Here is a 26,653-nt window from a genome sequence, read left to right on the forward strand (position 1 = left end):
GGGGATGTTTTTTTTATTCATGTAAAGCGCTGCACTTTTAATGAAGTTTGATTGATAAGCAAAGGCTTACGGAGCAGAAGATGCAAGCTATGACAGCAGAGTCACAAGCGATAAGCGGACCATGGCTGAAATAGGTTAGGACTGTTTTTAATCTAAATAATAAATGCCGTCTCCATCCGGAGGAGTGACGGCAGCTCTGTGATGGAGGATCAAACCCGAAACTAAACACTGCTGTGATAATCCGTCACTTTCTCGACGTCCACATTTGATTTGGCTTCCAGTGTCACCTTTCTCAGAAGCTGTCACTGTGACTCACACTCACTTAGCTCGCCTTGTTTGGGTCTTTTGTTTCGCCGCGTTCTGCCTGCTTTCATTTGAGTCCTTTTGCGGCGCGGAGCTTGTCACTGCCCATAAAAGCCACTTGAAAGTGTGTTGACATGCACGTTGGAAATATTTCACGGTGAAAAGCTTCGTGAACCAATTCCGCCGGCTGGCATGAAGTGGCACTTTCATCAGTCCATTATCTGCGCCACTTACTGTACGTGCGCACGAGCTGTAGATTCCCAGTAAAAAGTTAATGAAGTGTTTTCAATCAAGCCAATAAATGTGTTGTTTGTCGCGAGGGGAAACGATGCCGCTGCAAGAACAGAAACATACAAACACAGTGGACTCGACAGCAGTGTTTCTTAACCACAGGGCCCAATGTTGGGCTTTCGTCGCTACCTCCAGGGCTACCAACAATATCTTTTTCTCAGCTGTGGTCAGTCAATTGTAATACACTTTTCCACCACTTGTGGCAGTAATGACATTCACCCATCCATTTTCTTCCGCTTATCCGAGGTCGGGTCACGGGGGCAGCAGCCTAAGCAGAGAAGCCCAGACTTCTGGTACCTTAGCACCTCCAAAACCCTCAAATCTAGAAGACATAGTCTTCCCAACGTGTCCTGGGTCTTTCCCCGTGGCCTCCTGCCGGTCGGACGTGCCCTAAACACATCTTTGAGCTCACTCCTGGATGGCAGAGCTTCTCACCCTATCTCTAAGGGAGAGCCCCGCCACCCTGCGGAGGAAACCCATTTCGGCTGCTTGTACCCGTGATCTTGTCCTTTTGGTCATAAACCAAAGCTCATGACCATAGGTGAGGATGGGAACGTAGATCGAGCGGTAAATTGAGAGCTTTGCCTTCTGGCTCAGCTCCTTCTTTACCACAATGGATCGATACAGCGTCCGCATTACTGAAGACGTCGCACCGATCCACCTGTCGATCTCACGATCCACTCTTCCCTCACTCGTAAACAAGACTCTTAGGTACTTGAACTCTTCCACTTGGGACAAGATCTCCCCCCCAACCCGAAGGTGGACTCCACCTTTTCCCGGGCGAGAACCTTGGACTTGGCGGTGCTGATTCTCTTCCCAGTCGCTTCACGAATTAGAGACAAGGCGAAATCACACGCCCCCCAGCACATTCCGTCACGTATTGTGCGTAGTGGCGCTGCTTTGCATGATATATGTGACCACTCCTTTTAGAGGCGGCCTCAATTATGTTGACTGGAGAACTCCTGAATAAATAGGGGGACTCGGGAGCTGTACCTTAGAGCGTAAAGCGAGACTGTAACTAAGTGTGCAGCTCCATGCGTTCTCCTCATGAATCTCTGCATGATTCCTTGCTTCTTGTCTGTTTAATAGATGTCATCAGTGTTTGAACCTGATAATTCCCAGGCCAGCCGGGAGACATGGTCTTCCCAACGTGTCCTGGGTCTTCCCCGTGGCCTCCTGCCGGTCGGACGTGCCCTAAACACCTCCCTAGGGAGACAGTCATAAATAAATAAAATGAAGTCTGGAGCTAAAGTCATTGAAGTGTTTGGAGGGCAAAAAAATAAGACTAAAGTGGTGAAGCTGTATTTTTATTTAGACTTGAATTTATTGACACTTTTCAAAAACATATTTATAATCAATTTATATTATTTAATTTTTAAATATTAAATACAAATTAAATACAAAATTGATTCGTTATTAAATGTTGAGACACTTGTGATTTAGGGCTATATAAGTAAACATTGATTGATTGATTGATTGATTGAATTCAGCACAACATTATAGTATTTTTCATCAGTTATTTATGAGTGCCCTTTGATCAAGTATGTATGCTTAGTACCCTATTTTTCGGACTATAAGACGCACTTAAAATCCTTCCATTTTCTCAAAAACCGACAGTGCGCCTTTTAACCCAGTGCGCCTAATAATTATGGTTGTGCTTAGCAGACATATTTTCTGACGATTTGTTTTAAAACATACTGCAAAAGCAACTTTTCTTACCTTCTGGTACCTGCTGATGTGTATTTGAGATCTGCATAAGTCCTGAAACTGTGCGCACGTCCGCCACTGTAGTCAATAAACTTCTTCTTTTTCTCTATCTTCTTGTTATGGGACATTCATCTTCCACTGTTGCCATTTCTGATATAAAGTAGTGTAAAGTTTTTCTTATATCCGTCAGTAAACTTTCCATGAAAGCGCTAAAACATACCGGTGTAGTGAGTTCACATTATTCACCCAAGGAACTTTAGTTGTTAAAGAGTTCCCTTTGGACGTTTTTTCACAAGACACATTTCCGGCGTTGTTGTTTCCGGATGAGAAGATGCTGCACCGTTATTGATTGAAGTAAAGTCTGAATGTCAGGTTCAAACACTGATGACATCAATTAAACGAGACAAGAATCAAGGAATTAAACATAGACAGAATTAAATTTGGCTCAATTTGAGGAGAAAAGTCCGGGCTGTACTCTTGTACACTCTCCAGCATGCTCTGGCGAATGATTGTTCGTTGTTTTTAGTTTGACTTTCCCTGTTTACATAACAACAGCTGTTTCTAAAGGAATGGGGGTATGTAAACAGCCATTGTTTTTGGTCACATTAACACAAAAGAAAAATATGCCCCGGGCTTGGACTGGTCCTGGATCAAGCTTGGACAGGTCTTGGGACACAAAACAACCCCTCCCGTCTCCTCCCATAGCACACAATATAATTTTACAAGTCTTTGGCGTGGTACAACAAACATAGCTTTTCACTGTTCACTGGGAACTCAGAGAATGGAAAGTGTTTTGATAATTTTAATAAAACTTTTCTGACACTGAATGTCATTAAAACAGTTAGCTCCATCTTTTGACACTTTTTCCACTCCCGTCCTTGCACGCCACACCGCGACAACAAAGATGACGGGGAGAAGACCCTGTCGAAGGTGAGCCACGTAAATAAGACCGCCCACAAAACGGTCAGACAGCGACTTGAAGATGATCTGTAAAACATCATCCATGCGACATTTTGACCCAAGAACCACCATTACATGTTATGTAGACCACAAGGAAGTCTTTTACATTTTGAAAAAAAGTATAATATGACCCATTTAATGCACCTTATAATCCAATGCACCTTATATATGAAAATAAACCTGAATAAACCCTCTCATCGGCAGAGAGCCTTATAACCTGGTGCGTCCTACGGTCCGAAAAATACGGTAAGTTAATGTCTGTCAGGAATGAGGGACCATGGCATCCTGAGGAAAAAATACTCCATTTCACACCAGATTCCACAATTCTTCCCCTTCTTAGTAAGAATGTTCAAAACGATGAGTTATTTTTTCGAGTAACCGGCGTAGCGCCTCCTACTGTACAGAACGCCCAACAGTCCCCTCCAGTCCACGTCCTCATGAGAGTGTCCACATTTCCATGCTTCAATTTGTTGCGACGTGAACTTAAAAAGCATCCATGTATGTCCTCGTCCGGCGGGGACTGTGGCGGTTTGCGGAGGAGCTGGGATGAGGACACGAGACGAGGCTGTTTTTAATTTCTTCAGGGAATCGACGTGGAGCCGCTCTCAAGCCCAGGAATTCTCTAAACAAATTCCTAGCCCATTTTCTAACTCGTCTCTGCGGTACCAAACGACGTTGGTCATACCCCGAAGGACGGGGGGGGGGGAGTAGAATGGTGAACAGAGTGAGGATGACTTGGAAGAGTTGTAGAAGACAATGTCAACATGCACACGTGATTACCTCGCTGCTCTCTGACACAGCACGGCGGTAATTAGGAACATTTCAATGAGGGACGACAGTAAGCACTCACAGGTGTACATAATATATGCATACACTGTCAATTATTGGATGCCAGAGGTACAGTGGCCATGCTGAAGAGGTTGTGAAGGTCAGGTGATCGTGGTTAATGCTACTTTAACTGAAAGTACTGCATACTGTACGTACTGAAATACTGAAGTACTGAAACAAAGAGCAATAAAAAACAGTGCAATAAACAGCAATAACAGTGCAAGACATTTTAAAGGTGCAATATACACATCACAACTTTTATATAGGGCAGCACGGGGAAACAGGCGTTGGTGCGTCTGCCTCACAATACGAAGGTCATGAGTAGTCCTGGGTTCAATCCCGGGCTCAGGATCGTTCTGTGTTGAGTTTGCATGTTCTCCCCGTGACTGCGTGGGTTCTCTCCGGGTACTCCGGCTTCCTCCAAACCTCCAAAGACATGCACCTGGGGATAGGTTGATTGGCAACACTAAATAGGCCCTTGTGTGTGAATGTGAGTGTGAATGTTGTCTGTCTGTCTGTGTTGGCCCTGCGATGAGGTGGCGACTTGTCCAGGGTGTACCTGCCTTCCGCCCAAATGCAGCTAAGATAGATTCCAGCACCCCCCGCGACCCCGAACGGGAGAAGCGGTAGAAGATGGATGGATGGATGGATCTTTTACTGTATGTAATCGACAGTATTACTAATGCTTATAGTTTTCTTGTTATATTCTAATTTTTACTGTTGTATTTGTATTCTTATTGTTATATTTTCTATTTTATTTCCATTTATACCACCATTATTTACTTTGTAAATTCTATCTCATTTCTGTACACTGCTGCTGGAATTTTATTTTTCCTGAAGGAACTCTCCTGAAGGAATCAATAAAGTACTATCTGTCTATCTATATACTAGGGTTGTACGGTATACCGGAACTAGTATAGTATCGTGGTACTAATGAATCAAAGACGGTACTATACTCTGTTTGAAAAGTATCAGTTCACAATGTACAAACCCCGTTTCCATATGAGTTGGGAAATTGCGTTAGATGTAAATATAAACGGAATACAATTATTTGCAGATTCTTTTCAACCCATATTCAGCTGAATGCATTACAAACACAAGATATTTGATGTTGAAACTCATAAACTTTTTTTTTGCAAATAATAAATGACTTAGAATTTCATGGCTGCAACACATGCCAAAGTAGTTGGGAAAGGGCATGTTCACCACTGTGTTACATCACCTTGCTTTTAACAACACTCAATAAACGTTTGGGAACTGAGGAAACTAATTGTTGAAGCTTTGAAAGTGGAATTCTTTCCCATTCTTGTTTTATGGAGAGCTTCAGTGGTTTAACAGCCAGGGGTCACCGCTGTCGTATTTTACGCTTCATAATGCGCCACACATTTTCGATGGGAGACAGGTCTGGACTGCAGGCGGGCCAGGAAAGTACCTACACTCTTTTTTTACGAAGCCACGCTGTTGTAACACGTGCTGAATGTGGTTTGGCATTGTTTTGCTGAAATAAGCAGGGGCATCCATGAAAAAGACGGCGCTTAGATGGCAGCATATGTTGTTCTGTATATAACTTTCAGCATTAATGGTGCCTTCATAGATGTGTAAGTTACCCATGCCTTAGGGACTAATGCACCTCCATACCATCACAGACGCTGGCTTTTGAACTTTGCGTTGATAACAGTCTGGATGGTCGCTTCCCCTTTGATCTGGATGACACGATGTCGAATATTTCCAAAAACAATTTCAAATTTGGACTTGTCAGACCACAAAACACGCTTTTGCATCGCATAGTAGAGCTTTAACTTGCACTTACAGATGTAGCGACAAACTGTATTTAGTGACAGTGGTTTTCTGAAGTGTTCCTGAGCCCATGTGGTGATATCCTTTATAGATTAATGTCGGTTTTCGCTACAGTGCCGTCTGAGGGATTGAAGGTCATGGTCATTCAATGTTGGTTTCGGCCATGCCGCTTAAGTGGAGTGATTTCTCCAGATTCTCTGAACCTTTTGATGATATTATGGACCGTAGATGTTGAAATCTCTAAATTTCTTGCAATTGCACTTTGAGAAATGTTGTTCTTAAACTGTTTGACTATTTGCTCATGCAGTTGTGGACAAAGGGGTGTACCTCGCTCCATCCTTTCTTGTGAAAGACTGAGCATTTTTTGAGAAGCTGTTTTTATACCCAATCATGGCACCCACCTGTTCCCCATTAGCCTGCACACCTGTGGGATGTTCCAAATAAGTGTTTGATGAGCATTCCTCAACTTTATCCGTGTTTATTGCCACCTTTCCCAACTTCTTTGTCACGTGTTGCTGGCACCAAATTCTAAAGTTATTGACTATTTGCACCAAAAAAAAAAATGTTTATCAGTTGGAACATCAAATATGTTGTCTTTGTAGCATATTCAACTGAATATGGGTTGAAAATGATTTGCAAATCATTGTATTCCATTTATATTTACATCCAACACAATTTCCCAACTCATATGGAAACGGGGTTTAGGAGCAGATGAGCAGATTCGGCAGCGCGCGCACACAGAGTACTTACAAGCAGACAGAGTGTGTAGACAGAAAAGGGAAAACGGACGAATTTTGGCCTAAAAAGTAAAGATAAAGGTGAAATTATAACACTGAAACGCCCTCAGGAAGAGGTGCTTTAAGACATGGCTAGCTAGATAGCGACTAACGTCCTTTTACAGTGTTTTAGCTACTTCTAAATTACTAATCCTCGCCTCCATTGTGACGAATAAAGTATGTTTCTTACAAGTAACATTATCACTGCAGGACGAGGAAAAGCTAAACAGAAGTTAGCACACCTGAATGTAAACAAATGTAATGGGTGGATCTACACCTGACGTCCACTGTAATGGGGCGGTATAGCTCAGTTGGTAGAGCAGCCGTGCCAGCAACTTGAGGGTTGTAAGTTCGATCCCCGCTTCCGCCAGCTTAGTCACTGCCGTTGTGCCCTTGGGCAAGACACCTTACCCACCTGGTCCCAGTGTCACCCACACTGGTTTAATGTAACTTAGATATTGGGTTTCACTATGTAAAGCGCTTTGAGTCACTAGAGAAAAAACGCTATATAAATATAATTCATTTCAATTCACTAATGATATCTGTCATGTATAGTGATCATGTTTTGTTTAGTTATGTTCTGTTTTGTTTAAGACTCCATTGCTATCTGTTTTTTCATTCCCTTGTTTTGTCGCCATGGTTACCTATTGTGTTCACCTGTGTCTGATTATTGCTCGCCCGCTCACCTGCTTCCAGAGCACTAATCAGAGGCAGTATTTGAGATTGTCTTTGCCTGTCAGTCGTCATGCTTGGTTCACTCTGTCTCATGCCATGTTTATTGCTTCATGCAATTTTCATAGTTCATGCTGCTCTGCTCTCGTCACCGTAAGTGTTTTTGTTTTATGTCCATAGTTCTGCCGAAGTGTTAGTTTTGTTTCCTTAGTCAGGTTTTTTGCCTCCGCTGTGAGCGCCTTTTGTTTGCACTTTGATAGTGTAATTAAAACATGTATTTACCTTCACGCCATGTCCCGTCACTTTCTTTTGCATCTCTGGAAAACTATCCACGCCAAAAACTGCACCAAAGTCCTTGTTCTGACAATATCAAGTACAGGCACGTATCTAGTCGATACTGCTATGATTATATATATATATATATATGTGTATGTATATATATATATATATATATATATATATATATATATATATATATATATATATATATATATATATATATATATATATATATATACATATATATATATATATGCATATATATATATATATATATATGTATGTATACAAACCCCGTTTCCATATGAGTTGGGAAATTGTGTTAGATGTAAATATAAACGGAATACAATGATTTGCAAATCCTTTTCAACCCATATTCAGTTGAATATGCTACAAAGACAACATATTTGATGTTCAAACTCATAAACTTTTTTTTTTTTGCAAATACTCATTAACTTTAGAATTTGATGACAGCAAAACTTGACAAAGAAGTTGGGAAAAGTGGCAATAAATACTGATAAAGTTGAGAAATTCTCATCAAACACTTATTTGGAACATCCCACATGTGTGCAGGCTAATTGGGAACAGGTGGGTGCCATGATTGGGTATAAAAACAGCTTCCATGAAATGTTAAGTAATTCACAAACAAGGACGGGGCGAGGGTCACCAACTTGTAAGCAAATTGTCGAACAATTTTAGAACAACATTTCTCAACGAGCTATTGCAAGGAATTTAGGGATTTTACCATCAATGGTCCGTAATATAATCAAAAGGTTCAGAGAATCTGGAGAAATCACTGCACGTAAGTGATGATATTACGGACCTTTGATCCCTCAGGCAGTACTGGATAAAAAACAGACATCAGTGTGTAAAGGATACCACCACATGGGCTCAGGAACACTTCATAAAACCACTGTCAGTAACTACAGTTGGTTGCTACATCTGTAAGTGCAAGTTAAAACTCTACTATGCAAAGCGAAACCCATTTATCAACAACACCAAGGAACGCCGCTGGCTTCGCTGGGCCCGAGCTCATCTAGGAAGGACTGATGCAAAGTGGAAAAGTTCTGTGGTCTGACGAGTCCACATTTCAAATTATATTTGGAAACTGTGTACGTGGTGTCCTCCAGAACAAATAGGAATATAACCGTCCGGATTGTTATAGGCGCAAAGTTCACAAGCCAGCATCTGTGATGGTATGGGTGTGTATTAGTGCCCAAGGCATCGGTAACTTACACATCTGTGAAGGCACCATTAATGCTGAATGGTCCATACAGGTTTTGGAGCAACATATGTTGTCATCCAAGCAAAGTTATCATGGACGCCTCTGCTTATTTCAGCAAGACAATGCCAAGCCATGTGTTACACAAGCGTGGTTAATAGTAAAAGAGTGCTGGTACTTTCCTGTTCCGCCTGCAGTCCAGACCTGTCTCCCATCGAAAATGTGTGGCGCGTTATAAAGTGTAAAATACGACAGCAAGACCCCGGACTGTTGAACAACTGAAGCTATACATAAAACAAGAATGGGAAAGAATTCCACTTTCAAAGCTTCAACAATTAGTTTCCTCAGTTCCCAAACGTTTATTGAGTGTTGTCAAAAGAAAAGGTGATGTAACACAGTAGTGAACATGCCCTTTCCCAACTACTTTGGCACGTGTTGCAGCCATGAAATTCTAAGTTATTATTTGCAAAAAAAAAAAAAAAAGTATGAGTTTGAACATCTAATATCTTGTCTTTGTAGTACATTCAACTGAATATAGGTTGAAAATGATTTGCAAATCATTGTATTCCGTTTATATTTACATCTAACACAATTTCCCAACTTATATTGAAACGGGGTTTGTATGTTGTCTTTATTTTCAAGTTATCATGCCATGATTTTACCAGTTCGGGCCATTTTCGAGTAGATTTTTCTCCTTGTGGCCCCCGAGTTTGACACCCCTGCTTTAAGAAAGGTCAAATACAGTTTTTGTATGAAAAGACTCAATGTTTTAACAATAATTCTACTTTGCAGGATTGTTTACTAATCAATAAATAGTTTAACATTACGTTTGTGCATATTGTTCCAACTTGCTGACTGTGTTTCGTGTCACTTAAATTGGACATAGTTGTCACTCCGTCAGAGGTAATAAAGTACTCGTAGGTTTATTGTGTCACGATCGATGTTTGTTAAGGTGGACACCGGCGCAGTTCGATTGGGTGGGAGAAGAAGAGCGAGGAAGAGCGCTTCATTGTTCCGCTGGTGTGACAAAATCAATATCACTTAGCTGATGTGAGGACCTCGGTATCATTGCGACGGCGTGTGTTTGTTTACATGCCCCGCTCACGCCATTCAAATGTGACGTTCAGAGAACGCACATGTATCATCGAGCACTTCAAACTCCATCGAATGCGAACATCGAGTATAATTGGAAATCAGCGCTACAATTGGCTCTTTTTGATTATTCAAAACCAAAGAGCCCTCAGTTAGCAGCGAGTGTGCGACACTTAAACCAAACGGAGCAGCAAATAGTCCAACGCACAGAATTTGTTCTGCCATACATCCTGTTCAATGTTTTTGTTGTTTCCTCCGTCCGAAGAGGATGTGATCCTCGCCGTCAGTTTGTCTGTGAGTAATGTGGTACCAATTTTCGGTGTTGATAAACATTGATTGTTTTTGACAATAAAATCTTATCATTCATTGCAACATTTATAAATGAACTGATTGCGATTAACTGCTTTCCAGTTGTTGTATCTCATTTTGATTATCTCATTTCTCAGTCTCATTTGCAGGTATACTTTTTTTCCAAAAGTATTTGGTCACCCGCCTTGACTCACATATGAACTTGGAAGTGCCATACCATTCCTAACCCATATGATGTGCATACTTGCCAACCCTCTCGTATTTTCCGGGGGACTCCCGAAATTCAGTGCCTAACCAGAAAACGTCCCGGAAGAAATTTTCTCCCGAAATTCAGCCGGAGCTGGAGGCCACGCCCCCTCCAGCTCCATGCGGACATGAGTGGAGACAGCCTGTTTTCACATCCGCTTTCCTGTTATATAAACAGCTTGCCTGCCCAATCACGTTACAACATCTACAGATTTTAATTAAAAAAACTGCACACACAAGGAGACGAAGCAGAAGAACGAGGAAGTTACAGCCATAGCGACTTCGTCTGTAATAGAGTGATTCTATGTTGTCTGTTACCATCTCCTGGTGAATGTTGGCTATAGCGTTATGGGGTTGCTTTTTGATTGGCAAACGATTTACGTGGTGTTGTGCACCTGACGGCAAGTGACTCTCGCCAGTACGGAAATAGTGAAAGGTAAGTGTTGGTGTTGTTTTTTTTAGTAACCAGCAAGCACAGTACAGTTAGTAGAACAACTGTGTTTTTATTACTGTGTATTTGATAGGTGCCGTCTGAAAATCAACTATTTATTTTATTTATGTATATAATAAAATAAATAAAATATATAGCTAGAATTCACTGAAAGTCAAGTATTTCATACATATACTGTATATATATTTATATATGTATATATATATATATATATATGACATTTTTATGAAATACTCGAGTTGGTGAATCATACGCCTTCCCTCTTAGCCACGCCCACTGCCCAAACCACACCCGAAACCACGCCTCCCCCCCACCCCAAACCACGCCCCCTCTTCCCGAAATCGGAGGTCTCAAGGTTGGCAAGTATGATGATGTGGGACCACCTTTTGCAGCTATTACAGCTTCAACACTTCTGGGAAGGCTATCCACAAGGTTGTGGAGTGTGCTTATAGGAATTTTCCACCATTCTTCCAAAAGCGCATTGGTGAGGTCACACACTGATATTTGTGGAGAAGGCCTGGCTCTGTTTCCTTTCTAATTCATCCCTAAGATGTTCTATCGGATTCAGGTCAGGACTCTGTGCAGGCCAGTCAAGTTCATCCACACCAGACTCTGTCATCCATGTCTATATGGACCTTGCTTTGTGCACTGGTGCACAGTCATGTTGGAAGATGAAGGGGCCCACTCCAAACCGTTTCCACAAGGTTGGGAGCATGGAATTGTCTAAAATGTTTTGGTATCCTGGAGCATTCAACCTTCCTGTCACTGGAACTAAGGGGCCAAGCCCACTCCTGGAAAAACAACCCCATTCCTCCTTCACCAAATTTCACACATGGAACAATGTGGTCAGGCCAAGTGATTAGGACACCTGATTCTCATCATTTGGATGGGTGGACAAATACTTTAGGCAATATAGTGTATGACACCAAGTTGTGATGTGTATTTCTGGTCTTGTCACCCTCTTCCGGGCAGAAGGTTGACACGGCAGTGCGGCTGGATCAAAAGAGACGTTGGAGACGCTTTACTAAACAAAAAGTTGCTTTATTGCGAGCGAGGGTCATTATACAGGTCTGCAGTACCTGGAGAAGGTCGAATTAAAAAAATTAGACAGTCTTAACCTGGAGAAGCCAAACCTTATATTTTTATATTCCTCCTTTCTGTCTCTTGGTGTGTGCTAAGTCAGGACAACACATCCTGACCATAAAACGAGATGTTCGTGTCTAAGTGTCTGGGAAACAACTGCTTTAAGTCATTACTTAAATGTTGACGTTGAGCAAGGCAGGTAGCCTTACAAAGTCCCAATTAGGGCCTCTTTCCTGCAAGAAGTGATCCAATCCACATGTGAATGTCAAACTAAGGGGACTTATCTTATGTGCTCAAACTTAAATACCACTATTTACTTTAACCTGGTGGTTTGCTTTCTCCAAGATTAATATGAACATTCACCATATGCAAAACATAATATGACTTTATTAATTCACATCATTTGCAGTTGCAGTTGCAAGTCCAAGACGTTAAATGGCAGTAGTATATAGTTGGTGTTTTTTTTGTCTTTTGTTGCGCCCTAAAAAATGTTAATACTGTAAGTATTGTACTTATTTCGTACAAGCTGTTACATTGTAACATGCATCTCAGTTGTAGTTTTCATTAACAAATATGAAGGTGTTAAAAATGAGCTGATTATGAGTAGCTGCTTTGCAGTTGTTGTATCTTGTTTTGATTATCACATTTCTCAGTCTTGTCACCCTTTCCCAGGCAGAATGGTAACACGGCATTGCGGCTGAATCAAAAGAGACTTCGGAGATGCTTTGGTAAACCAAAAGTTGTTTTATTACGAGCGAGTGTCATTATACAGGTCTGCAGTACCTGGAGAAGGTCAAGTTAAAAAAAATGAGGCAGTCCTAACTTGGAGAAGCCGAACCATCAGTTTTTATATTCCTCCTTTCTGTCTCTGGTTTTGCGTGTGAAGTCAGGACAGCACACCCTGACCATGAAAGGAGATATTCATGTGTAAGTGTCTAGAAAACAACTGCTTTAAGTCATAACTTAAATGTTGATGCTGAGCTAGACATGTAGTCTCTTCTCAAGGATAGGGCTATCACTTTTGCATTACAAAGTCCCAATTAGGGCCTCTTTCCTGCAAGAAGTGAACCAGTCCACCTGCGAATATCAAATTGCTGCGCCCTAAAAAGTGTTAATACTGTAAGTATTGTACTTATTACGCACAAGCTGTTAAATTGTAACATGAATCTTAGTAGGCACTCTTTTTTTTTAACGGCCAATTAACGCACAACCATACTTTTTGACCACACAAATTATGCACAACCTCGGTACTTTGTCTAAAGCTTGCAACTTCCACACTCTTTTTCGCCAATCAGCATCATGTTTTATACTCCATGTTGTATGATGTATTTTAGTATGTGTTGTTGTATATATTATACTAATTGTTGTACTGCATGCCGTACTATGTATTATAATATATTGTGTACTATGTCTTATAATACATGTTGCACTGCATGTTGTATATGTTTTACTCTGCATTATAATACATGTTGTACATGTTGTACTACGTCTTATAATACTATTGTACTATTATAAATGTTGCACTGCATGTTGTACTATGTATTATAACACATGTTGTACTGCATGTTGTACTATGTATTATATCACATGTTGTACTGCATTGTGTACTATGTATTACGACACATGTTGTATTGCATGTTGTACTATGTTTTATAATACATGTTGTACTATGCCTATAATACATTTTGTACTGCATGTTGTACTATATATTATAATACATGTTTTACTACATGTTGTACTATGTATTATAATGCATGTGGTACTGCATGTTGTATGTTTTACTCTGCATTATAATACATGTTGTACTGCATGTTGTACCTTTTGTACTATGTATTATAATACACCTTGTACTGCATGTTGTACATGTTGCACTATGTGTTATAATACATGTTGTACTGCATGTTATATATGTTTTACTATGCATTACAATACATGTTGTACTGCATGTTGTACATGTACTATGTATTATAATGCATGTTGTACATGCTGTACTATGTATTATAATACATGTTGTACTGCATGTTGTACTATGTATTATAATACACAGTGTACTGCATATTGTACATGTTGTACTATGTATTATAATACATGGTGTACTGCATGTTGTACATGCTATGTAAGTAAACATTGATTGATTGATGTTGTGCTATGTATTATGATACATGTTATACTGCATGTTGTACATGTTGTACTATGCCTTATAATACATGTTGTACTGCATGTTGTACTCTGTATTTTATATATGTTGTACTGCATGTTGTACTATGTATTATAATACATGTTGTACTGTGTATTATAATACATGTTGTACTGCATGTTGTACTATGTATTGTAGTACATGTTGTACTATGTATTGTAATACATGTTGTACTGCATGTTGTACATGTTGTATTATGTATATAATACATGTTGTACTATTTATTATAATACATGTTTTACTGCATTTTGTACATGTTGTACTATGTATTATAATTCATGTTGTACTATGTATTATAATACATGTTGTACTGCATTTTGTACATTTTGTACTATGTATTATAATTCATGTTGTACTGCATGTTGTACATGCTGTACTATGTATTATAATACATGTTGTACTATGTATTATAATACATGTTGTACTATGTATTATAATACATGTTGTACTACATATTGTACATTTTGTACTATGTATTATAATACATGTTGTACTACATATTGTACATTTTGTACTATGTATTATAATACATGTTCTACTGCATGCTGCACATGTTGTACTATGTATTATAATAAATGTTGTACTATGTATTATAATACATGTTGTAGTGCTTGTTGTACATGTTGTACTATGTAATATAATACATGTTGTACTGCATGTTGTACATGTTTTACTATGTTTTATAATGCATGTTGTACATGCTGCACTATGTATTATAATACGTGTTGTACTGCATGTTTTAATATGTATTATAATACACGGTGTACTGCATATTGTACATGTTGTACTATGTATTATAATACATGGTGTACTGCATGTTGTACATGTTGTACTATGTATTATAATACATGGTGTACTGCATGTTGTACATGTCGTACTATGTATTATGATACATGTTATACTGCATGTTCTACATTTTGTACTATGTCTTATAATACATGTTGTACTGCATGTTGTACTCTGTATTTTATATATGTTGTACTGCATGTTGTACTATGTATTATAACACATGTTGTACTGCATGTTGTACTATGTATTGTAGTTTATTTTGTACTATGTATTATAATACATGTTGTACTATTTATTATAATAAATGTTTTATTACATTTTGTACATGTTGTACTATGTATTATAATACATGTTGTACTATGTATTCTAAAACATGTTGTACTGCTTGTTGTACATGTTGTACTATGTATCATAATACATGTTGTACTGCATGTTGCACATGTTGTACTATGTATTATAATACATGTTGTACTATGTATTATAATACATGTTTTACTATGTGTTGCCCAAGTTCGTAGCCGTTTTGGCTGTGACATAAAAAAAGACAATCAAACTTTACTTCCTTTACTTACAAACTTACTTTCCGTTGTGAAAATTCTCACCGGGGCCGACGACGGCGGTCTTCGGCCCCTCGAAGCCCAAAGCCGGCTCTCCAGTACACGAAGTGTCATTACCAGAGGATCATTGAATGCCTCATGTTTCGGCGTGAGGAAGGGTCGTGATCCTTTGGCTCTCATTCCGGACTCATGATGTTGATCGCAAGTTTATTGATCGTTGCCTGGGTGCCATTTTTATCTGTGCTGGATGGAGACGCCACAGAGGTCAAGTCCACCCCTGGGTCAGCGTGTCGGGGTCACGACTTAATGAAAGCGTATCCTGGTTGCTGGATTAGATGGCGGCCTCTGCGCGGTCCAGCATCCAGCCAGCACAGGAGGAAAATGGGTTCACTGAAGGTTAATCAACTGTAATTCCTTTCTTTTTCCGGACACATTTTTTTTTCTTCCCAGCTATGAAGGCTGGTGGCTCTATTGCTGCATGTGAAGTACATTATGTGTCTGGAACGTGTCCATTCACTACCACAATTCAGCGCACGCAGTGTGATTTATCAATACTGAAACAGTTCTGCGGGCGCTATTTTGCAGGTCTAAAAACTGGCACGGTTTTGCAGTCTCATGGCTGTGAGAAAGGAGGTGATCGCGCTGCAAAGACCGATGATGGACAGGCAATCCTTTGTACTCTGTGTGTGTGTCAACAAAAAAACATAATAGACGTGTCTAGTCAGCAATATCCTTTTATAATTGTATAACTGCTTAAAGGCCTACTGAAATGAGATTGTCTTATTTAAATGGGGATAGCAGGTCCATTCTATGTGTCATACTTGATCATTTTGCGATATTGCCATATTTTTGCTGAAAGGATTTAGTAGAGAACATCCACGATAAAGTTCGCAACTTTTGGTCGCTAATAAAAAGCTTTGCCTTTACCGGAAGTAGCAGACGATGTGCGCGTGACGTCACGGGTTGTAGGGCTCCTCACATCCTCACATTGTTTACAATCATAGCCAGCAGCAGCAAGAGCTATTCGGACCGAGAAAGCGACAATTTCCCCATTAATTTGAGCGAGGATGAAAGATTTGTGGATGAGGAAATTTAGAGTGAAGGACTAGAAAAAAAAAAAGGCGATTGCAGTGGAAGCGATTCAGATGTTATTAGACATATTAACTAGGATAATTCTGGAAACCACCTTATCTGCCGATTGTTTTAATGAGATTATACAGTACCTGAAAGGGGTGTGGCCACGGGTGTGTTGACGCCAGAGTGTCTGAGGGAAGTCACGCGCTACACAGGACGAAACTCTGCTGGTGTCTCCGGTAAGAGCTGACTTATTACCAGAATTTTTTTCACCAAAAACTGCCGGTTGACATTTGGTCGGGATCCATGCTCGCTTGACCGCTCTGATCCATAGTAAAGCTTCACATTCGGGAATTTGAGACAAGGAAACACCGTGTGTTTGTGTGGCTAAAGGCTAAAAGCTTCCCACCTCCATCTTTCTACTTTGACTTCTCCATAATTAATTGAACAAATCGCGAAAGACTCAGCAACACAGATGTCCAAAGTACTGTGTAATTATGCGATTAAAGCAGACTATTTATAGCTTGGATCGGGCTGGAAAATAATATCCGGTACAACACGAGACGTCAAACGCACGCGTCATCATACGAGTCATCATACCGCAACGTTTTCAACACTATACTTCGCGGAAAATTTAAAATTGCAATTTAGTAAACTAAAAAGGCCGTATTGGCATGTGTTGCAATGTTAATATTTCATCATTGATATATAAACTATCAGACTGCGTGGTCGGTAGTAGTGGGTTTCAGTAGGCCTTTCAGGGGCTGATTAAAACAAATACAAATGATGTGTTCAGGTGTCTGCTGATGTTTTTTTTTTGTTTTTTTTATGATGTTCATTTTTTCATTGAAGAAATACCCAATATTGCCAAAAGTATTTGTCCAGCCATCCAAATGATGAGAATAAGGTGTATAAAATTAAGCATTTAGGAATGGAGAATGTTTCTACAAACATTTGTGAAAGAATGGGCCGCTCTCAGTGATTTCCAGCGTGGAACTGTCATAGGATGCCACCTGTGCAACAAATCCAGTCGTGAAATTTCCTTGCTCCTAAAATATTCCAAAGTCAACTTTATTATAAGAAGAGTGAAAAGTTTGGGAACAACAGCAACTCAGCCACCAAGTGGTAGGCCACGTAAACTGACAGAGAGGGGTCAGCGGATGCTGAAGCGCATAGTGCAAAGACTTTCTGCTACAGAGCTCCAAACTTCATGTGACCTTCCAAGAACAAGTACTGCCAGTGGGCTGAAAATATATTGTTATCAATTAAAGCACGCAGTCTTAGTCGATCACGTGCAAAACACCCACTAAACGTACACACAATGTTTTATTATTTAGCATGTTATTTGGACTTTTTACCACAATTTTCTCACCGAAACCTGCTGGTTGACATTCGGTCGGGATCCATGTTCTCTTGACCGCTGTGATCTATAGTAAAGTTTCACCTCCGGGAATTTTAAACAAGGAATCACCGTGTGTTTGTGTCTAAAGGCTAAAGCTTCCCAACTCCATCTTTGTACTTTGACTTCTCCAATATTAATTGAACAAATTGCAAAAGATTCAGCAACACAGATCTCCAAAATACTGTGTAATTATGCGGTTAAAGCAGACGACTTTTAGCTGTGTGTGTGTGCAGCGCTCATATTTCCCAACAGCCCGTGACATCATTCCGCGATGTTTTGAAGAAGAAACTACCGGGAAATTTAAAATTGCAATTTAGTCAACTAAAAAGGCCGTATTGGCATGTGTTGCAATGTTAATATTTCATCATTGATATATAAACTATTAGACTGCGTGGTGGGTAGTAGTGGGTTTCAGTAGGCCTTTAATTAACACGTTTTGGTATGAATTAAAGATAAAATACAGACTAAATTACATTGAATTATTACATTACATTAGACCAGGGTTTCTTAACCATACGGCCAAACCCACTAGATCTGTTTCTCAGCTATATGGTCCGCAGCGATACTCTGTTGTAATACACTTTTCCACCACTTGTGGCAGTAATGACAATATCAAACAAACTGAAGAAGGCTGGAGCTGAAGTCATAAAGAAGTTTCTTTAGGGCAAAACATATGACTAAAGTGGTGAAAGTGTATTTTCATTTGCACTTTTAATTATATTGAAAGTTTAGTTAAGAGACATATTCATTATTAATCTAGTTTATTATTTTAGCACAACATAATTGCATGTATATTTATTTATTTGTCAGTTATTTATGAGTCCCTTATGTAGTGTATACTTGGTTAGTACTTATTTTTCTAATCAGCCTGACCTACAGTCGTGGTCAAAAGTTTACAGACACTTGTGAAGAACATAGTGTCATGGCTCTCTTGAGTTTCCAATAATTTCTACAACTCTTATTTTTTAGACGTAGAGTGATTGGAGCACAAACTTGTTGATCACAAAAAACATTCATGAAGTTTGATTCTTTTAATAATTTATTATGAGTCTACTGAAAATGTGAGCAATCTGCTGGGTCAAAAGTATACATACAGCAATGTTAATATTTGCTTACATGTCCCTTGGCAAGTTTCACTGCAATAAGACTCTTGGTAGCCATGCACAAGCTTCTGCTTGAAATTTTGACCACTCCTCTTGACAAAATTGGTGCAGTTCAGCTAAATGCTTTGGTTTTCTGACATGGACTTCTTTCTTCAGCATTGTCCACATGTTTAAGTCAGGACTTTGGGAAGGCCTTTCTAAAACATTCATTCTAGCCTGATTTAGCCATTCCTTTACCACTTTTGACTTGTGTTTGGGGTCATTGTCCTGTTGGAACACCCAACTGCGCCCAAGACCCAACCTCCGGGCTGATTGTTTTTAGGTTGTCCTGAAGAATTTGGAGGTAGTCCTCCTTTTTCATTGTCCCATTTAAAGTTCCAGTTCCATTGGGAGTCAAACAGGCCCAGAGCATAATACTACCACCAACATTCTTGACGATAGGAATGGTGTTCCTAGGATTAAAGGCCTCATCTTTTCTCCTCTGAACATATTATTGTGTATTGTGGCCAAACAGCTCAATTTTTTTTCATCTGACATCACATGGTCAAAGATAGGACCTTCTGGAGGAAAGTTCTGTGGTCAGATGAAACAAAAATTAAGCTGTTTGGCCTTAATACCCAGACAACTGTAAGTCCAAGGTTTGTGTGTGAAATAAATGATAATCTTTGTGAATAACACATGGTTTCAAATCATTTGACAAAGTTGTAAACTGGAAGTAGGTTAGATATAATAATTGAATTTCATTCAAATCAAGAGTAAGATTACTAATTCAGTGTTAATATTTGAATGGGCTCTGAGGTCAACAGGGTTAAGAACCCATGCATTTAGACTACTAGTCACCTTGAAAACCTCTCTCTGAAACCTAATCCGGTTAGAAACCAAGGGGGGTAATAATGGACTCAGACTTGAACCTTAACAGCCACATTAAGTTAATAACATCAGCAGCTTTTTACCACCTAAAAGCATTGCCAAAATGAAAAGAATAATGTCTGAGGCAGACTGTGGCAGAATAATTGTATCTAAGTTATCACAAAACGTTGTGTTGCCATGAGTTCCCGACGAGAAGACAAAAGCTGTCTTTGATCCTACCTTAGAAGAAGGCTTGTAAAACTCCACTGTGTAGGATGAGAAGCAACATGAAGGTGTTCTGTATCTTTAAGGTATTGTAATCCACAGAAAGAGTTTGTTTTGACCCGAGAACTACAAAGCGGAGAGGAAGCAGGACCAGACTCCCCTCAAGGCTACCTTTTCTTTGAACTGTTTTCTGGCCAAAGGCAGCACCTGTTTACGACCCCTTTCCTTTATTAACAGCTGTTGCCATTTAATCAAGGAAAGTCCAAATTAAAGAGGAGGTGTAAAATCTTTCGTCAGGGCATGTTGGGAGAGTGTACAACAGTACAGCCCAGACGTTTCTCCTCAATTGAGCCAAATTTAATTCTGGCTCTGTTTAATTCCTTGCTTCTTTGTCTGTTTAATAGATGTCATCAGTGTAGGAACCTGACAGACTGAGAAAGACTAATCCATTCCTTTGTCTCCGGCAGGTTAGACTACTGTAATGGCTTTCTCACTGTGCTCTCCTAAGTACATCCAAAATAATTCTGCTCGAGTCCTGGCTAGAACCAGGAGATATATGACAATATTAGTCCAGCACTAAGGTCACTGCACTGGCTTCATGGTGTTAAATAGGAACAAAAGGTTAAAATGTTGATACGAATAATAATTAGAAACACAAAAATACTTAATTAAATATGTTTTAACCTTTTTATTAAACTATTTCATTACAAATTTTACAAATGTTGGTACAAATAATGAATAGAAACGCAAAAATACTTTTTAAAATATGTTTTAACCTTTTTTTTTAACTATTTCATTACAAATTTTACAAATGGAGATGCTAATTTTAGCATGCTAGCAAGCTAACGTTTGCATGCTATCAGTTAGCGTGTGTCACATACCAAGTTATATGACTGTAAGAGAGAGAGAAAACGTAGAATAGCGGCCCTAAGAGAAATGTGTTGGAACTATAATAAGATGAAGAATAAAGTTTGAAGTATGAGCAATAATAGTATAGGCTGCTTGCATTGCAGCAGGCCCATATTATTTTGCATTGTGATTATTTAGCCCATATTGTTCAGCAGTGAATGTGCGCTGGCATTGCAGCAGGCCCATAATAGTGAAAATGTCCAGGCGGACCCAGGATACACGTTATGTGATTGCAAAAATAAATGTTTGAGCATGTTCATATTTTCACTGCCCTTTCGCAGCTGCAGAAACACGATGGCCCAGATGATGACGTTCCTTCCCAGTGGAGATCGGAGGAAGAAATGGCAGAAGAGGCCTCTATCTTGAGGAGACAACTTGAGAACCCCTAGACGTCCAAAGTGTCCAAAGTGCACATTTTCAGCCCACATCTAATTCTAAAGATAGAACTCAACAAGGAACTCGCAAAAAAACAGCAGCAAAAACTGAATAAAAAAGGAAGAAGTTATGGATCTTCTCTATGGGTTACATGTGATAGTTTCAATATCAAAATAAATGCAATGATTTGTTAGTAAGTGACTTTGGGTGGAAAAGCTTTGGAGACATGCCTGGTGCTACGAAAAAGCAGGGTTATGATGATATAATGAATATGTCAAAACCAGTGAAGTTGGCATGTTGTATAAATGGTAAATAAAACAAAATACAATGATTTGCAAATCCTTTTCAACTTATATTCAATTGAATAGACTGCAAAGACAAGATATTTAATGTTCCCACTGAGAAACTTTTTTTTTTTTTGCAAATCATCAATAATTTAGAATTTAATGGCAGCAACACTGTGGAGGGGCGCGTGGCCTGCGGGCCTGCAGCAAAGCGGGGTGTGCCAAAATCAGTGACAGGTGCATAGAAGGCCCACCTTGGCTTAGTTATCTAATCACCTGTCGCTCTGTTAAAAGGCAACAGCCGACAAGAGAGAGTTGTTGGAGCTGGAGCGAGAGCACACGCGAGAGCACGAGCAAGAGTGATAAGAGGACACTTGCTGGAAAGCAAATGGCGGCACAATCATTAATAAAAACTCTATTTTAACCCTGATCCGGGCTCTCATGGCAATGCTTGGTGGTCTGGAGGACCCATGGGAGGGCAACCTCCACAAACACAATGCAAAAAAGTTGTCACAAGTGCCTTTTTACCACTGTGTTACATGACCTTTCCTTTTAACAACACTCAGTAAAAGTTTCGGAACTAAGGAGACCAATTTTTGAAGCTTTTCAGGTGGAATTATTTCCCATTCTTGCTTGATGTACAGCTTAAATTGTTCAACAGTCCGGGGTCTCTGTTGTGATATTTTAGGCTTCATATTGCTCCACACATTTTCAATAGGAGACAGATTTGGACTACAGGCAGGCCAGTCTAGTACCCACACTCTTTTACTATGAAGCCACGCTGTCGTAACACATGATTTGGCATTGTCTTGCTGAAATAAGCAAGACAATGATAACGTTGCTTGGATGGCAACATATGTTGTACCAAAACCTGAATGTACCTTTCAGCATTAATGGTGTCCTCACAAATGTGTAAGTTAACAATGCCTTGGGTACTAATACACCCCCATACCATCATTAATGCTGGCTAACAGTCCGGATGATTCTTTTCACCTTTTTTCCAGAGGACACAACGTTCACAGTTTCCAAAAACAATTTGAAATGTGGACTCGTCAGATCACAGAACACTTTTGCATCAGTCCATCTGAGATGAGCTCGGACCCAGCAAAGCCGGCGGCGTTTCTGGGTGTTTTTGATAAATGGGTTTGGCTTTGCATAGTCGAGTTTTAACTTGCACTTACAGATGTAGCAACCAACTGTAGTTACTGACAGTGGTGTTCCTGAGCCCATGTGGGGATATCCTTTACACATTGATGTCGCTTTTTGATGCAGTACCGCCTGAGGGATCGAAGGTCACGAGCATTCAATGTTACATGCAGTGGTTTCTCCAGATTCTCTGAACCTGTTGATGATATTACAGAACATAGATGGTGAAATCCCTAAATTCCTTGCAATAGCTGGTTGAAACATGTGGTTCGTAAACTGTTGGACAATTTGCTCCCGCATTTGTTCACAAAGTGTAGACCCTCGCCCCATCCTTGTTTGTGAATGACTGAGCATGTCCAAGATAGCTGCATTTATACCCAATCCTGGCACCCACCTGTTCCCAATTAGCCTGTTAAAATGTGGGATGTTCCAAATAAGTGTTTGATGAGCATTCCTCAACAGTCTCAGTTTTTTTTCTTGTGCCAGCTTTTTTGAAGCGTATTCCAAATCAGGTAATATTTGCAAAAAAATGACAATGTTTATCAGTTCGGACGTTAAGTATCTCGTCTTTGCAGTCTATTCAAGTGAATATAGATTGAAAAGAATTTGCAAATCATTGTATTCTGTTTTTATTTACCATTTACACAACGTGCCAACTGCACTGGTTTTGGGGTTAGTACTTTATTAGTAGCAAATGTCCATTATAATAATATGGCCAACTGGGAATGGGATAAAATAATAATACACAATAAAAAAAATACATAAATACATAATAAATTAAAGCTGCAAGCAGCGTTGGTCGGGCCCGCCTTTGGTTGCTGCCCCCATGACCCAAGCCCTGGTCTAAGTCAGACCTACATAGAGGTTTTTGTTTCATGTCTTTACGACATTCCTAACAGAAGTTAAAAGCAGTTTTGTGTGTGTTTTTTCCTAGGGGGCGCTAGAGCGCAATTTAGATTTATGGGGTTTAGTTTTTTTATTAGATGGCAATTTTCGCCAGTCCTGATGTGTGTGTAAAATTTGGTGAGTTTTGAAGCATGTTAAGGGGGTCAAATTACAGCTCGGCGTTTCTGGATGTTGTTGATAAATGGCTTTCGCTTTGCATAGTAGAGCTTAAACTTGCACTTTCAAGCATTTTAAGGGGGTCAAATTACAGCTAAAAGATGCAAAAATTACATTTTTTTAGGTAACTTTGCGCAGGGGTTTGAAGGCGCGTAAAATCAAAACCGGAGCAGTAATCAAAACTCTGTGAATAACTTTTAATCAGAAGGGTTCAATCTCTCTCCTGTGCGAGTTTGAAGCCGAAACGACAAACGCGCTCGGAGGAGATAATGTTTGAAAAAAGGTGACAGGTTTTTACAAAACTTTTATTTTGAAGGGGTAATTTTTAACTTCCTATTGATTTTTACTGAATGATATCAATTATTAAAATGTAGGTCTAAGTGAGACCTACATAGAGGTTTCATGTCTTTCCGGCATTCCTACTGGAAGTTACAAGCAATTTTGTCTGCGTTTTCTTCCTAGGAGCAGTTTTTGCTGTGTTTTATTCAAAAATTGCGCTAGAGCGCAATTTTGAGTTTTGGGCTTTGTTTTTTTCATTAGATCGCAATTTTCGCCAGTCCTGATGTGTATGCTAAGTTTGGTGAGTTTTGAAGCATTTTAAGGGGGTCAAATTACAGCTCAAAGAGGCAAAAATAGCAATTTTTGCGCAAATTTTGCTTTTAATGGGTTTTTGCAAAATTTTTGCCGTAGAAAGTAAAATTATGAAATCTAGGTCTAAGTCAGCCCTACATAATGGTTTTTGTTTCATGTCTCTACGACATTGCTAACGGGAGTTACAAGCAGTCTGTTTTTGTTTTTTTTTCCTAGGGGGCGCTAGCACGCAATTTTAATTTTTGGGGTTTGGTTGCTTAATAAGTTGGGCCGCCGCACCATACGGATGTGTGTGTAAAATTTGGTGAGTTTTGAAGCATGTTAAGGGGGTCAAATTACAGCGCGACGGTGCGGAATAATAATTATAAAGAAAGAAAGAATAAAACCTTACAGTTTCAATAGGGTCCTTTGGCCCATTGTAAATGGACTCCTTTGGGAGTCCTTTTACAATGGGCCTGGCGGACCCTAAAAATGTTATACCACCTTTTTGATATTGTTGAACATGTATTGTGGTGCATAGTTTAGGCATTTGTCTTTTCAAAATAATACAAAAGTTATTAGGTTTATTATTCCACGGAAAAAGGATGCACAGACATCTTCCTTGGGGTGTTTGCCTCTTTTTTTGTGGACACGTGAATGCATTCGTAAGCATAAAGTATATTTAAGACCTGACTAACAGAAGACCTTCACAATATTTGTACAAAAAAAAAAGACAGATGTGATAAGACCGTGAAAAAGAAGAACAGAAATATTTGTTGATTGCATGTTTGCATGTTGCCTTGTGATGTGTCTTCCTAACAGATGGCGATGCTGTTCTGTAACAAACAGTATAATTCCAGAACATTCACATTACTCTGGCACTTTATGTAAGTCTGGATATTCTTAACACACAGAAACAAAATGTAATTTGCATGAAAATGTAAATACAATAAAGCAGGGCTTTATCAGTGATTGGTGGCCCCAGCCAGTTTTCTCATAGTCTGCTTTAATGAAACCCTTCATTTAGATTCATGCAATTTAATCAAAGCATTGTGCTGATGGTTTTAAACTTGATGACTCGGCACTATCTCCTGCCAGAGGTGAAGCTGGGGCGCACGTCTTTTCTTTCCTGCTTCGCGGAATTGATTTGACACTCAGAGCGTAGGTTTTTCTTTACATTATTAAAGCAATGTGGGCTTGAAAGTTGAAACACATTTTTATCCCGGCCGGGCAGCTCTAATCCCGATCAAATACATGAAATCCTCAATCTTCCAAGAACGTGCTGAGCTGGCCAAAAAAGTGTGGAACAGGAGAATGCTGTAGATTGTCGCAGTCTGGTGGCGTTTCTACGACAACGCACACCTGAAGCTCGCTTGTGGAAGCATGCGCTCGGGTTGCTGACGTATGCACTCAACAATGCTTTTGCAGGAGTGAGACCACAACGCTGTAAGCTGTTTTGATAAATCTTTGTGAAATCTTTCAGAAGACCTGACCTCTCACTGTTCAACAAAAAATTTTGGGTAGAGTTTTTGATATGCACGTTTTCCCCACTCAGCTACTTTTTACCCACACTTTACCCACAATAATGTTATTAAAATATATATATTTTCCGGTTCACATGCCGCCAATAAGTTTAGCCTCGTCACATCAGACCAATGGAATAGTCAGACGTGTCACAATGAACCAATAAAATTCTTCACATTAAAAAAAAAAATGTTCACAATAAATCAAAAACACCCACACAATTTTTCAGTCAGCCATTTAGAGCGTTATGTACTCACCCTCGTCAAGACATGACGAAATGCAGATGGCGACCCTAGCGTGCAGGAGGTGGAAGAGCACACTCAACAACATCTCTCCGGTAGGTTCTTGTAAAAAAAAACTGTTCCCAATAAATCATCCATCCATCCATTTCCTACCGCTTGTCCCTTTCGGGGTCGCGGTGGGTGCTGGAGCCTATCTCAGCTGCATTCGGGCGGAAGACGGCGTACACCCTGGGCACGTCGCCACCTCATCCTAGGGCCAACACAGATAGACAAACAATATTCACACTCACATTCACACACTAAAGCCAATTTAGTGTTGCCATTCAACT

General features: G+C 39.7%; 1 protein-coding gene across 1 annotated transcript in view; it reads left to right on the forward strand.

The window, feature by feature from the left end:
* fhit (fragile histidine triad diadenosine triphosphatase) overlaps positions 1-25,552 on the forward strand; it is a 307,588-nt gene extending 282,036 nt beyond the window's left edge. The window contains exon 7 of the mRNA XM_061887265.1: positions 21,403-25,552. Coding sequence (XP_061743249.1) covers positions 21,403-21,510 — 108 coding nt within the window. The 3' untranslated portion in view covers positions 21,511-25,552. The remainder of the gene's footprint in view (positions 1-21,402) is intronic.
* The last annotated feature ends 1,101 nt before the right edge of the window (positions 25,553-26,653 follow it).

Source organism: Nerophis ophidion, linkage group LG02 (genome assembly GCF_033978795.1).
Source record: "Nerophis ophidion isolate RoL-2023_Sa linkage group LG02, RoL_Noph_v1.0, whole genome shotgun sequence".
Lineage (NCBI taxonomy): Eukaryota > Metazoa > Chordata > Actinopteri > Syngnathiformes > Syngnathidae > Nerophis > Nerophis ophidion.